Source organism: Paramisgurnus dabryanus, chromosome 20 (assembly GCF_030506205.2).
Source record: "Paramisgurnus dabryanus chromosome 20, PD_genome_1.1, whole genome shotgun sequence".
Lineage (NCBI taxonomy): Eukaryota > Metazoa > Chordata > Actinopteri > Cypriniformes > Cobitidae > Paramisgurnus > Paramisgurnus dabryanus.
The window spans coordinates 13,801,745-13,816,608 of record NC_133356.1 but is presented as its reverse complement, the minus strand read 5'-3'; the positions used below and the strand labels follow the sequence as shown (position 1 = coordinate 13,816,608).

Sequence of the window (14,864 nt, the reverse complement as noted above, 5' to 3'; positions counted from 1 at the left end):
AGCTTTTAATATTTTCAAACTGATCTTCCCTCAGAGAAGAAAACTCACCATTGAGTGCAGTCCAAGTGGTAAGAAGCACTCATTTGAGACCGAGAGCTCAAAGATTGCCCAATATCTGTTGAATCTCTGCTCAGCACAGCACAAGTTTCACAGTGAGATGACCTCGCGTCAGCTAACCTACTGTTTGGCCTCAGGTGTGTTGTCGTTTCCTTCTTTTCTGACTGAATAAAAGCATTACTTTTTCTCTACATAAAAATTTAACAATATAATCATTATTGTAATTAAAGGGGACATTTCACACGACTTTTTTAAGATGTCAAAAAATTATTTGGTGTCCCAGAGTACGTATGTGAAGTTTTAGCTCAAAATACCATACAGATACTTTATTATAGCATGTTAAAATTGCCACTTTATAGGTGTGAGCAAAAATGTGCTGTTTTGGGGTGTGTCCTTTAAAATGCAAATGAGTTGGTTGGGTAGTGCAGACTAAGGGGCAGTATTATTATAATAAGATCCCCTTCTGACATCACAAGGGGAGCCAAATTTTAATGAGCTATTCTTCACGTGCTTTACAGAGAAGTTACTGTGTTGTTCTTTTTTACATTTTCTAGATTGATAGAAGCACTGAGGACCCAATTATAACACTAAAACATGGGGAAAAAAAATTTCATCTTTTTCATCTTTTTTTTTAATGTCCCCTTTAAATGAATGCCTCATTTCAGCTGCTTATTACTCGTGTTTGGTCTTAAAATCAGGTTTATAAAATCATGGAAAGGTTGTGTCATTATTTTTATTTTTATTTGTGTCATAAATTACGATTGCGCTATAAATAATATAATTTCTTATAGTGAATTAACAGTTTCTAAGTTCTAATGTATTTCACCCTAGGTGACAGCGTGTCAAAATATATGTCAATATGCCGAGCTCGACACGATCAGATAAAAAGGCTCTCTTGCTCTGAGATAGTGCTCAATAATGTTGGTTTGAATGGCTTACCGAACGACTCCATGAGCAGGTCGTGTGACGACCTGCCAGCGAAGATCGGGGTCCGGATTCAGAAGCAGACCGATAACAGTTATATTCCTGAACAGAGAGGTCTGAATGAAAATAAAGATCAGAGCCAAAGCTCCAGGTCTGTTAATGCATTTAACGCTCTGCACACGATTAAAATGACAATGCACATCCATTTTTAAGGTCTGTTGTGTTGAACTTTTCTTACCGCAGCCCGCAGGACGCTTTAGGTTTTCCGATATATCGCATCATGTCTAATGTCTCCCTGCAGAAGCAGGACTTTGAGGCTCATTCCACCACTTCATCTATAAGAGGTACTTTAGGCCTACTGAGTTTAAAAACTCTAATGTAAAGTCTTAGTCATTATCATCCCACTTATTACATTACTAAGTTTTTTTTTTTTTTGAAGTGGACACTCCCACAAAAACTCCCCCTGAGAGAGAAATCATATGTGTTACCCTGAAGAAAGATCCTAAGCTTGGTTTTGGTAAGTAAGAATGAATTATGTCATTTTTTGATTTTTTACAAGTAATCTTGCTTGTAAGACACTGATTTATCACTGTTGTTATAAAGGTTTTGTAATAGTTGGGGAGGACAACACAGGAAAGTTAGATCTTGGAATTTTCATTGCATCCATTGTTCCCGATGGCCCGGCTGATAAGGATGGCAGAATCAGACCAGGTAAAGTCCTGACCTTCTTCTCAATTAAATTACAAAAAAAAAACTCTGTGTAAAAAACCCACTCTCTCTTATGTATTTTCAGGTGGTCGGTTGATCTCTCTAAATAAGATCAGTTTAGAAGGAGTGACGTTTAATACAGCAGCTTCCATACTCCAGAACAGCCCAGATGAAATAGAGCTCATAGTGTCCCAACCCAAACGTATGTCTTGATCTTAAGATCTCATGAATGTACAGTCTGTCTTAACTGCTGGTTAATCTACTGTACATTTATTTATTATAGAGGACTTCCGTGACAGCAAGACCTCTTTGGCATCATCCAATCTAGGGATAATGCTGGAAAAAGGCTTTGACTCCCAAAGCACCCTGAATGCAGAGTACAGGCCTGTTATGGAGGAGCTGGAGGAGACCCTCTCCAACATCATGGCTCCCAAAATGGGAAAAAGACTACACGTACCTGTAGTGCGGATTCTGGACGTCCAGGTATGACTTATAGCACCCTAATGTCCAGTTATCCCAATCGCCTGACACAAAGCAAAAAAACGTCTGTTTTTCATCCTGTGTAGGATGAGCTGTCCAATACGATATCCAGCAATAAACCTGGTGATGTCATCTACGTGGAACTCAGAAAGATCAACGGCAGCTTGGGGATCAGTGTTGCTGTGAGTTTATGTCCATTTTTGTGCATCTTGACACATACCATAGTTGATACAATGTGTGACTGGTTGTTTTTTTAGGGAGGAATCAACACCAGTGTACGTCATGGAGGAATCTATATCAAGGGTGTGATGCCGGGAGGAGCAGCAGATCAGGATGGAAGGATACATATAGGTAAAGATTCATCTTTTGGAATGAAGATGTTCTGTATGTATATTTTTCGTCTTCTTGATGATGTGCAAATGACTCAGTGTTCCGGTTCAGATGTGTTGCTAACATGCTAATGAGCATGAATATGTAACATCCTTATTGGATGTGACTCATAATTTATGTTGACAGCTTGTTTGTGTTATAGGTGACAGGCTGCTGGAGGTGGACGGCTGTAACCTGCGTGGTGTCACCCACAGGCAGGCGGTAGAATGCCTGAAGAGAACAGGAGAGGTACCGTCACAGTCATTTAAAGCCATGGTTCACTAAAATTTGTTTACTAAGGCATCATGTACTCATTATTTTGCCATTCCAAAATGAGTAAAGCGCAAAATGAGAAAACAAATGTATATATGATTATTAACCACCTTTGCAAATGGCTTTAATCCGATTTAGAAAATCATCTTCTTATTCACACACTTCTCAAATGCAAAGTAAATCTCAGATTTTTAGTGACATTGTAAGCATAACCCTTTTGTCCTTTTTTACTGTGCTGTCTGGTAATCTCAAGACACAAGTTAAGAACACATGTGTTAGTTGTTATTTTTATCTGGGCTAATGAGATTTTCTGGGATATGACGCAGAAGTGTGCATTGTCATACTGACACACTGGAACACTTAAGCTGGCCAATTTCCACCATTACACAATTTTTAAATAACAAACCTCATGTCAAGTAGACATGACCATGTCCCAGACTGACCTCCCTGGTTTCTTGTCTGACATGCACTGATGGTTTTCTGTTGAAATGGCTTTCCTTTCAGATGGTAAGCCTGGTTCTGGAGAGAGAAGCTCCGGTGGTGCTGGATATTTCTAGTGCCTATTCCACATTAGATAGAGAGAGATCTCCATCACCCCTCAGCACACAGAGCACACCCACCCCCCGAAGGAGAAATGTCGCCATGGAAACGCCCTTGTCTTTCCCCGCCAAGGACTTCAGCTTTGTGTCAAATGGTAAGATGAAGCTCGGAGAGGGAGGGGAAGTCTGCTAGAAAACATGTCAACTGAATCCGACAGCAACACTCTGCTAACTGACAGCTCAACATAAGTCAAAGATCTAGCCAAATATAGATCTTCCCTAGATGATCACTGTTTTAAAAGTTTACATTTAGCTAGATGGAAGAAAGATTATAAGGAAGAAAAAATATAAAAATAAAAAAAGAAGTATAATGTGCAATATAAATAATATGCATATTAATATCATAAGATATGAATTTTACATTCTATGATCATATAGATCATAGATTTGTTTTTTGTTATTTATTACTTTCGTAAATTAACTGCATTTGGATGTCATTTGAATAACTTTTTATTACACAAACTATCCTGTTCAAAAGTTTACAGTGGTTCCACATGATTGTATACACAGTTTTTTGATGGCAGGGACCCCCACATATGATTAACCTTCAGCAAGGGACCCCTAAAATATTTATCCATATTTTTATAAAGAAACATTTAAACTGTGTAAAATAAATAGTAATTGGGATATTATAAAGACAACATTTTGTTTACAAACTCAAATAATTGGCTCATAGACAATTTTTGCTTCGTCTTTTTCTCTTAAACTTTTATGGGGACCCCTGTAACCTTCTGGGTATAGACAGCAGTTTAAGGTTGTAACCGGGTGATTCGCGAAATTAGACTTATGTCATGAAACATTTTGATAAAAAAAAGTAAATGCAAAGTAAGAGTATCAAAATAAGAAGCATACAGTTACAAACATCTATTCACGTGCTATTTTGCACATGATTTCAAATGACATCATACAAACCAATTTTGTTGTTTTTTCCACATTTAAGGGAAAAATTTTCATTACCGCAATTTGTCCATGACTAGATTTGAGTTCTTTGACATGGAAATATTTATAATTAAAAAAATCTAAAAAATGAAGCGCTTCAGTGCATGCTATACTATAAACTATAAACATTTACAGTAAAAAAACATGTGGTATTTGGTGATCATTGGTAAATGTAGAGACAAAAATAAGAAATATAAATGTGTCCAAGACAAATTTTCTCATCCTCCGCAACAATTTTCAATCATTGTTTAAGCCCTCAAGAAACTAACATTTTCACAAAATTGCTACCAGGTAAGCAGTTCTTATTTTTTTCTCTCCAGATAAAAGTTGGATTTTGTTTGTCATAGTACCTAGACAACTTTTTAGTTCTTATTACCGAAACATGAGTTTGTAAATGCATATATGTAATGTAATATCATGTTGCGGTAATGATAATTAATTATAATGATAATCTTAAAAATGTAAATAATTCTATAGAAAATATTTTTTAAATATATTAAAATAATGGTTATAGTAAGTTCAGACCTTAATCTTATATGTGCAAAAAAATGGTTTCAAGGGCTTTTAAAAATAATCTGATGCTGGACACCTTCTAAGTCTGGATTTTGTGAGTATCACCCACCCACTGTAATATACAAATTTTATGTCTTGTCCTGTTTGTGTGACAGATGAAGCAGTTACAATGGAGGTAATCCTACAGAAGAGTTCGGGTGGCCTTGGCTTGACTTTCCGCATTTCTGAGCTTTATCCTGAAGAGGGCAGCATAGTGCGTATTAAGAGGCTTTTTCCTGGTCAGCCTGCAGGGGACTGTGGGCTTCTGAAGGAGGGAGATATAATCGTGGCTGTCAATGGAGAACCTGTTAGAGACCTATCATATCAAGTAATGGATCATTCAAATCCAGCATTCCATCAATTAGATATATTAGTGATATTTAGGTAATATAGATAGAAAATGTGTTTGTTGTACATTTTAATTAGTGTGTGTGTGTGCCATGATATAGTTTATCCCATATTGTTGATTTAGTATTGCTCATTTTCCAGCTCCCCTAGAGTTAAACATTTGATTTTTACTGTAGTGATATAACACACTGCCCGAAAATAGTCCTCTGCTATTGAAAGTTACCAAGGGGACTGTTTTCAGGCAGTGCGTAATATCACTAAGCCTGCTACAGCCAGGGTTGCCAGGTCCAAGAAAAATTTCCAGCCCAATGACAACTTAAAACCCGCCCAAAAGGAATGAAAACTAGCCCAATTTTTACATTTGTCCAATCACAGTTGAAAACTCCGGGATTACAACAAAGGCTCTAAAATAAACTCTTACTATTGCTTTCAATGTACTTTCCATGCAGATGAACATTTGCTTAATGCACTTCAAAGTGCTCTATTTTCACACACTATTCTGTTCTAAACAAAAAAATTCTACTTTAGTAATTCTTAAGATTATCTTAATGTTAAATGTACCCAACCGGGCCATTTTGAGACAGTATGAACTCTGCACTTTTAACATACTATCTATGTATTTAAAATGTTCTATTAAACTTGAAAATATCATACAAAGATGGGTTCACATAGTGTGTAAATATCCTCTCAGTATAGACGTAACTTCTTACGTAAGGTAATTTCTTGTTTCTAACATGATATTAAGAGCAAAACATGCCCCTCCACTCACTTTTCCACTGACTTCCTGACGCTGCAGCTGTCCTTGGGTTGACAGGTATTTCTTATGGGATTAATGCACATTAGGAAAATAAAGAACGTTCATTTTATAAGTCTACAGATAAAAAAATTTGTGGCCGCGGCACATTATAAAACTAGCCCAAAAAAAACGCAACCCGCGGCTCCGAAATTTTTCCCGCAACTGTATTTTCAAAATAGCCCAATTGTGCGGGAAAATCCCAAACCTGGCAACACTGGCTACAGCTGTGTTACGGCAGCAAAGTACTTGATTATTATGCCGGATTGAGAGTATAGTTCCTAGCCATATCTGCCTAGAAAATCGCAACTTGAATTTTCTGTCGGTCTCTTATGTTATTTTTGAGCGTGATGCTAATGGTCTAATCAGATTCAATGGATTATGCTAAGCTATGCTAAAAGTGGTACCGCCAGACGCAGAGATCAGCTGAATGGATTAAAAAACAGTAAAAAAATCATATGTTTAACTCTAGGGAAGCTGGAAAATGAAAATATTTTTGAAAAAAGTGGAGTATCCTTTTAAGCCCTTAAACGAAAGTGATTTTTGCATAATTGGCAGTGGGAAACCGTTCAATACCTCCTAATCAATATTTTCTGTTGCCACAGGAAATTCTGCATCTCCTCCAGAAATCGCCATCTGAGGTCAGGTTGTCAATCTGCAGACCTCCGCGTGCTGAACGTGCAGATAACGACATTTTACTGGTAACATTTTTTCCAGAGACTTATGCTCTCAACATTCAGTAACAGCGCACAAATTTTACATGATATTTTTGGTATTCAGTATTTATAGAGAGCATGAATCTTGCAACCCTCTCTGACAGGATCCTGCAATGCTTCCAAATCGTGAACAGAGATCCAAATCTCTAGACCTGCAAGCGAGGTCTCTCGCCCCAGATCTCAGTGAACTCCTCAAGAAGACAGTTATAAAGAAAGACGGTTCTCCAGAGAAAACCCAAGAGATGCTAGATAATGTGCTGATGGACAAGACTACATCAGCCCCTCCATCTCCACCTTCTTTTCCATCCACAGGCGAAGCAGGGAAACCAAAACCCGCTGGCATGATGGAGCAGGACTTTGATAACAAAGTCTCACCCCCAACTCCATGCACTGCTAAAATGACAATGGCCAACACAGCACCACCAACTCCAATAGCCTCTGAAGCAGCAATAACAGCCGATCAACAAGAATTAAAAGATGATATCATCTCAAAAAACAGTAGCTCAACTCATACCAGGTAAGAACCCCACCGGTTCTTCTTGTGCTTGTATTGAACAGACACAGATCAAATGTGTATGTCTTGTTTTTTGTTTCCAGTCACACCAATGAAGATATGGATGAGAGCATGATAGATACCTTAGCTAGCGGCCTGACATCGGTCCTGACCAGTGAAGAATACTCGGACGTCCCCACTACAGCACCATGTTCTCCTGCTGGCACCACCTCTGTCTCCCAACATCTGCTTCCTTCATCGCCCCTAAGCACACCTCCACCCTACCAGGAAGCACCTCCACGGGAATCCTCACCTGAACCTCAGCCACCCGCCCAGTCCAGTGCCCCTTCAACTAGCAACAATGGCTGGGATGATGAAGATGAAGAGGATGATGAAGATCCCAGAAAAGTTAGTCTGATTGTGTAGGCCTGTAGATGTAAGTGTTTTGAAAATTGTAAGTGGAAAACCATATAAACATTTATAAACTTTTATCTTATAGGACATGTTGAAGGAGTTTGAACTGACTGTCTCGCTCACCAAATCATGGTGTGGCAGCTTTGGTTTTACCATTACCAGGAGTAAACAGGACAACTGCTATTACGTCCAGGAAGTCCTGGATAATCCAGCCAAATCAGACGGTAGACTGAGAGCAGGAGACAGGCTTCTTTTGGTACAGCTTTCCTTACTATGTAGTTCTTATTTAACATCACTCCTTACTGCATGCATGGCATCTAAATAAGTAAAAGTGTTTAGAATGAATGACATAATTTCCTACATTTTGCAGGTGAATGGCCACAATGTGACTAATGTGCCAGATCACGTGGCCATTAGCATTCTCCGGTCCTCCTCCAAAAGACTGCACATGGTACTGGGCAGAGCTGTGCAAAATCTGCTGCCACCACCACCTCCAGACACCCTCCAAGACATTGTCATATCTAAAACTCCATCTGGACAACTGGGTGAGGAAATGATGTATAGTGGAAGAAGATTCATTTTTAAACTACAACATTTGAATTTAAACGAATCTCTCTGGTTTTGGGTATACTTTCAAGTGCTTACTGTATACTATAGATACTACTTCTGTAGCTACCACAAGATTTTGTTTAGTCTGAGAGGTCATTGGTTATTGTAGTTATAAAAACATGTGGGCCTAATTAAAAGAATACATAAAATGACCATAGTATACATTTGGTTTGGATTTGCCTGCACAGGTATCAAGCTCACAGGTGGCATTGGCAGTAAATGGCAGGGAATTTATGTCCTGGAGGTGGTGCCAAACTCCCCTGCTAGTGAAGAGGGCAGCATCCAGCCCAATGACAAGATTGTCTACATCTGTGGGAAATGCACACTGGGGATGACAATGGAGGATGCAGTGAAAGTGTGTGAGGCCGCTCCACGTAGGGTCACATTTAAAGCCATGAGGTGAGAGTGGATTTTAAGCTATAGTATGATTTAAAGATTGTTTAAGTATTGTTTACATTTTAGTTTTTTACTCGTATATATTTTTTTCTTTGTTTTTAGAGATGATCAACCAGTGATGCCAAAAGGTAAATGGAGTGGTGTGTATTTTATTAATATCATTATGGTAACCTGTAGGCTGAGTAATGATAGTTACTGTAAAGCAAATAGTTTTTACCTTTAATTTGTTCATGATGAGTTCGTTTTCATATTTGTTATCATGATGAGTCATTTGAGATTATATATTGTAAGTCTTTAACTTTCCCATGGGCAAGGACGCAGCTCTTACTGTTTTCTCCGGGCATGTGAAGGCTCAGACTGGGCTGTAGAGGGCGGTCAGGAGCGATGTGTTTCTGGCTTTCATTGCATGCATCACTAGGCATTGTGATGGTTTGAGCAGAACGTCAACCCTTATTAAAGTGCTTTACCATCATTGTCAGCCCCGAACAATATTTCATTTTCTTAATTTGATTTGAACCTGGATGTTGTTCTGCTGAAATGACTGAATGTAAAGTTTGCTATTTGTCTGATGTTATGAAGAAAAAATAAATAACCAAATATAATCACTTAACCACTATAGTACTACTGTATGTAGATGGCCAGCAAGCAATTCTGTGTTTAAAAGACGTCTATTAGCCATCACAATCCAAACACAGCCCAGACGTCTAGGCTTAAACAAGGCAAAATCTGTGAAAATTTAAAGGTGCAATGTGGGAGTTTTAATAGGATCCTTTGACAGAAATGCTATATAATATACATAACTATATTATTAGTGATGTTTAAGACCTTACATGTTGAACTGTATTGTTTTTATTACCTTAGAATGAGACGTTTTTATCTACATACAACGCGGGTCCTCTTACATAGAAATCGCCGCCATGTTTCTACAGTAGCCATAAACGGACACACTGTTCTATAGAGCGTGTTTCGTCCCTACAGTACGTTGTCTCAGACGATGATGTGTTTGTCCTGTGGTTAACGTAGTTCGTTATGCATTTAAAAATTTATGGGTGAGCTGTGGACTAAGCTGTTGGTTGCAATTTGCAATCTCACGGCTAGATGCTAAAAACCCCACACTGGACCTTTAAAGGGCACTTATTTCATTGCTAAAAAACAATAAAACGTTATTTTGTGTATTTGGTGTAATACAATATGTTCGCATGGTTTATGGTTCAAAAAACACATTACTTTCCACATACCGCACATTTTTGTAGTTTCAGATTTCACTCTCTTCCTGAAATGGACTGATTTTGTACAAAACTCATCGATTTGAAAAGTGCTGTGTCCCTAATTGGCTAGCTAATCTGTACGTTGTGATTGGCCTGAATACCTCTGACGTCAGCCGGAAATGTGACGCTCCTTACCATGTTTAAAAGATTCGCTCACAATCCAGTGCTAACAGGCTTAGTCCGAAGCGGGAGAAATTATGATAATGTCGGTCTTTTTTAATTAACCAATCCCAGGAAGTAAACTGTTGCCTACAATCTGTGTGTTTGTTGTAGTTCAAGAAAAGAGATTAACGTTGGAAACGATAACTTGCGTCATTGTTTACTTTGGGGTTTGTACCTTACCGTTAACATGTACTAATACACACTTAAACAACAAAGGAAATGTAAAAACGTGAATCAGACAATAGGTGCCCGTTAATGACAGCACAAAAATAGATTAAATAAAATAAAGAAATAAATGAAACCAAACACCCTGTAATCACTGTTGACTACATGATGGAATATTATACATCTTCGCCGGTTATTTTGGCAAAATTTGACAAATTTTACCAATCAGCCAAAGTTCATTTTTGCTAGAACTGGGTTACTCATAGCCGTACTATATCGGGTGTTTAGTTAAAGGGGGCAGAGAATTTAAAACCATTTTTACCTTGTCTTTGTTGAATAATGGTAGTCTACCCGCATTCACGAACATACAAAAAGTGCTAGACATGCTAAACATCTCAGTCTCATAGAAATTCCTCTTTTAGAAATGTCAGCCAGAATACGGCCCAATCTGAAAAACTGATGCTTATGACATCACAGGCACCTAATTGCCCCTCCACTTTAAAATAATTGGCTACATTTTTTGAGTGGCAGCAAAGTCAGCCAATCAGTAATGAGATTGCATGTTAAGCCAGTAGGGGGAGCCAAATAGGTGCAAAACCACTTGTTTAAAATCCCCCACCCTAATAGAGCTATCTGAGAGAGGTTTTTAGGAAGCGTCTAAGGCATTACAGACCCAAACAAAAAAAATTTGTCTACATGTCACATCACAGAACAAGGATAAATACCCCGTTCAATCATTCTATGTCACCTTTAACACAGACAGTGAAATAACGCCTATTGCATGCTGGGTGGTTGTTATGGTGTTTCTTTCCAGTCGCTAGGGTGTTCTGGGTGGTTGCGAGGACAAGTCGGTGACTAATGTGTTTTAGATAGATTTTCTGTGGTTGCTTATTGACCCTAGTTAACCCTCTAACTTTCACCTCCCCTTTTGAGTGGGGGGGTGAAAAGGTGATCTGCAAGTTAAAATTACAATAACTCTGGCATTCTTTGGTTTAGAAGCAAAATCTTGGTCTCCTTTTAAAGAAGACAATTTATAGTTTTACACTGAGGTGTTTGAAGTTGTGAATATTAAATGACAAAATAGTTATACACGTTTAAATTTATTTGAAATAATAAAAATAATGCAATAAAGTATATACTCTCTAATCAAATGTATATAAAAATTTTAATGTTTTACTCTCAAAACACCACAACAATAAAGACACAAGTCTCAACTAGTTTTGAACCAAATTTTAAGTGAAAATAACAAAAAATGAAGTTTCTGTCACACTTTTAGTGGTTTTACCAACAAAGGCCACTAGGTGTCAACGGTTAGTTGCATTATCTTGTCACAAACTAATAAATTACTTTCTCTGCATTGTTTTTAATGCAAAAAGGTTTTGAAATATGAAAACTACATTCTTAGAGCTTTCCAATGATATATAGGTTGTCAAGATTTTTGAAGATTCATAGATTAATTTAGAAGAATATTAGAATTATGAATATATACGAATTCATATGGACTCCTATGGGGTCAGTGACAATTAACGAAATGACTGTCACTACTAAATTTCCATCATCAAATGACCTTGAAATATGAAAACTACATTCCTAGAGCTTTCCAACAATATATAGTTTGTCAAGATTATTTCAAGTTTATAGGGTATTAGTGTTATAAATATATAATCATTCATATGTATTCCTATGGGGGAGTGACATTTAACAAAATAACTGTCACTATACAAATTCTATCATCAAATGGCCTTGAAATATGAAAACTACATTCGCTGAGCTTTCCAACAATATATAGTTTGTCAAGGTTCTTTTAGGTTAATGGGATATTTCCAAATAAATATGTCATAACACCTTGGGCCCACCTGTTGGTCTGCGATATTTTAGAAAATGACTCTTACTACATCATTCTTTTTTCAAAATGGTGTTGATATATTAAAACTACATTCTTAGAGCTTTCCAACGGTATAGAGTTTGTCAAGATTGGTGTAGGTTTAGACTATGTAATTATTGTTTTAAATATGTAATGCCAAACGTCCCACCTGTGGGACAGTGACAGTTATATAGACCCCTTCACGGTTCACGTCACAGGCGGTTCCCACTGCGCATGTCGGGGTCAGAAAAGTAATTACAGCAGATTGAGTTGGGTATTATTCGGTATCGTCAAAATGCTTACTTGCGTCGTGGGCTTTGAAAATCGCATCAGGTCTTCCGTTACGTTTTCGCGATTCATGCAGAATCTCAAAAACAAAAAAATACAACATCTGCGGCTGCAAGCAATTAACGTGCAGACTGGGACAATGCAAATATCAAACAGGCTTGTGTTTGTAGTGCTCACTTCATTTGAGGTAAGTCATCATTTTTCAGCCCTGTTAGGTTAAATTATAAAGCCAGGATAGTATAACAGTTTGACCCCATGCTGCGCGCACACCCGATAATCATTCAATGTTTACAAACCTTGAAGGGGTCTATTAACTGAGTCTTCATACTTCATAACTAGAGTTCTTCATACTTGCCGTCTTGTTTGTCAAGTTAAATCTTTTCATTTACAAATGTTATAACATCCATCTTCTTAATCATCATTCATGGCACAAATTTGAAGACAAGCTAGGTTTGTGCTTTGTGCAAATCCTTATAGTGCTTGCTGTATCACATATACCACAGATACCTTTCATTTTCACAAACTGAGTCTTAATTGTTTATTGTCCAGAAATCACATGAACAGTGTAGGTACTGTATGGTGAATAGTTTGCGTATCACTTTCTAAAATAAATGCACAATACAGCACACTATGATGTTTGAAATAGTAAACCGTTCTTGGTACTTCTCATCTCCAGGTCTGTTCGAATGGACGGAGAAAACGTTCTTCCCTCCCCTGGAAGATTCCAGCTCACCTGAAACGGAAGCAGTACCTGCAGACGGTAAAGACTTTGGTTTCCCGTGTCTCTGTTGTCTAGGAGTTGTGACATTAGTTGTGTGTCGACAGATGCGGTATGTCCTGCTCAGAGGGCAGCGGGTACAGGATTAATTATTAGCGAGTGACATGGCCTCCTCCGGCCGATCAAAGTGCGGATTCGTTGTGTGTGATGAATAAAGGCCAGATGATTTCGAGGGCATCCGGGTTGCTATGAAACCACTAGCCAGGAGGTCTGTAAGCACTTTAAAAAAGCAAGCATAGTTTACCTACAGTAGCAAGGAGCAGGTGATCAACACAACTCCCCTCAAAATGGCAGCAAAGGAGGTGGACGGTCGTGAGTTTGGGAAATGTTTTAAAGGCAAAGCCTTTGATATTTCATTTAGCAGGGTTAATAATGTCTGATGATGTGAAGTTTGTGATGATTTTTTAATCGTTTATGAATTTTTGATGCGTATGTATATTCATTCTTCATTTAACCGGATAAATGCATTTGTCTCTCTCTCCATCTCTCTTTCTCTCAGGAAGATTCAGGAAGAGGCTTTCTGTGACATCGGAGCAGGAGGTAACTGTTGCTGTATTTGGACTTGACATGGACAGTAATCTGACTCCACCTTTGTAATCTCTATATCATCTATAAAGTAATATTACACTACTAAATTTGTAATGGTGTAAAACTTTTTTCTTGAATATGGAAGTGGATACTTGTGTTCACATTGCACATAAATCAATTTTTTTCCATATTCAATCTCAATAAAAATTTTTCCCGTAGAGCTGCATTGTCCAGGTGGAGTTCACCAAGTCGGAGAGGGATGGGCTGGGCTTTGCTCTGACAGGCGGAGTCAATGGGAGCGCTCTTAGAGTGAAGGATATTTGCTGTGGAGGCATGGCCGAACAGGATGGGCGTCTGCGAGTGGGAGATATCATTTTGGAGGTATGTACATTTCTCCTGGATGAAGGGCTTTAGAGACACCATATAATGTCACATAGTTTCTTATGTTTTGTAGGTGAATGGCATCATCGTGTCAGGTCTGAGCCACTGTAAAGTTGTAGATATTTTGAGGAAGGCAGAGGGCACGGTTCAGCTGACCGTTTGTAGGGACATCCTCTCCATGTCAGTCAGCTCTGGTTCAAGCTCCCCTACTAAAGCCTCTCCGGAACTAACCACATCCAATTCTGCAGATCACCCAGGTTTCGAAACTTCTGGTTGTCCTGGAGGAGAATGTGAGCAGGTAAAACCTGTGGTTATCCCACCTTCTCACATTGTGAGCACAATAACAACTTTTCGTTGGTTAAATGTTACAGTGAATTTAAAGCCCTTCTTTCGAACACAGAACACAAGACAAAAAAGCTAGTCCAATGAGTGAACAAGTGATATTAAACCATGATAGAGAAGTTCACTTTAATATCAATTAGGGATGCACCGATATATTGGCCGATGATGCTTCTCAATGAATTATGGTGAAATGCCGCTACATCCAAAAGCCAGATGGCGCTCTCGTGCAGAAACTCAATATGCGCTGTAGACAAAGAACCATACACACGCAGGATTAGTCAATTTTCTTTAAAAAAATCCAGATTATTTACTCACCACCATGTCATCCAAAATGTTGATGTCTTTCTTTGTTCAGTCGAGAAGAAATTATGTTTTTTGAGGAAAACATTCCAGGACTTTTCTCATTTTAATGGACTTT

The 14,864-nt window shown here is 38.2% G+C and overlaps 1 protein-coding gene across 2 annotated transcripts in view; it reads left to right on the top strand.

Moving 5' to 3' along the window:
• The window catches only part of ptpn20 (protein tyrosine phosphatase non-receptor type 20), a 35,182-nt gene that overhangs the window by 6,778 nt on the left and 13,540 nt on the right, over positions 1 to 14,864 (top strand). Inside the window, exons 15-37 of one of the 2 annotated variants that reach the window (XM_073812841.1) lie at positions 35 to 194; positions 889 to 1,132; positions 1,225 to 1,325; positions 1,421 to 1,498; positions 1,585 to 1,692; positions 1,775 to 1,891; positions 1,973 to 2,172; positions 2,256 to 2,351; positions 2,427 to 2,520; positions 2,702 to 2,787; positions 3,316 to 3,505; positions 5,024 to 5,229; positions 6,648 to 6,743; positions 6,863 to 7,275; positions 7,356 to 7,659; positions 7,751 to 7,921; positions 8,036 to 8,210; positions 8,463 to 8,673; positions 8,773 to 8,798; positions 13,094 to 13,177; positions 13,695 to 13,735; positions 13,943 to 14,104; positions 14,178 to 14,402. In XM_073812841.1, coding sequence (XP_073668942.1) covers positions 35 to 194; positions 889 to 1,132; positions 1,225 to 1,325; positions 1,421 to 1,498; positions 1,585 to 1,692; positions 1,775 to 1,891; positions 1,973 to 2,172; positions 2,256 to 2,351; positions 2,427 to 2,520; positions 2,702 to 2,787; positions 3,316 to 3,505; positions 5,024 to 5,229; positions 6,648 to 6,743; positions 6,863 to 7,275; positions 7,356 to 7,659; positions 7,751 to 7,921; positions 8,036 to 8,210; positions 8,463 to 8,673; positions 8,773 to 8,798; positions 13,094 to 13,177; positions 13,695 to 13,735; positions 13,943 to 14,104; positions 14,178 to 14,402 — 3,588 coding nt within the window. Of the gene's footprint in view, positions 1 to 34; positions 195 to 888; positions 1,133 to 1,224; positions 1,326 to 1,420; positions 1,499 to 1,584; positions 1,693 to 1,774; positions 1,892 to 1,972; positions 2,173 to 2,255; positions 2,352 to 2,426; positions 2,521 to 2,701; positions 2,788 to 3,315; positions 3,506 to 5,017; positions 5,230 to 6,647; positions 6,744 to 6,862; positions 7,276 to 7,355; positions 7,660 to 7,750; positions 7,922 to 8,035; positions 8,211 to 8,462; positions 8,674 to 8,772; positions 8,799 to 13,093; positions 13,178 to 13,694; positions 13,736 to 13,942; positions 14,105 to 14,177; positions 14,403 to 14,864 lie in introns of both variants that reach the window. The other variant, XM_073812840.1, reaches the window with a different exon arrangement.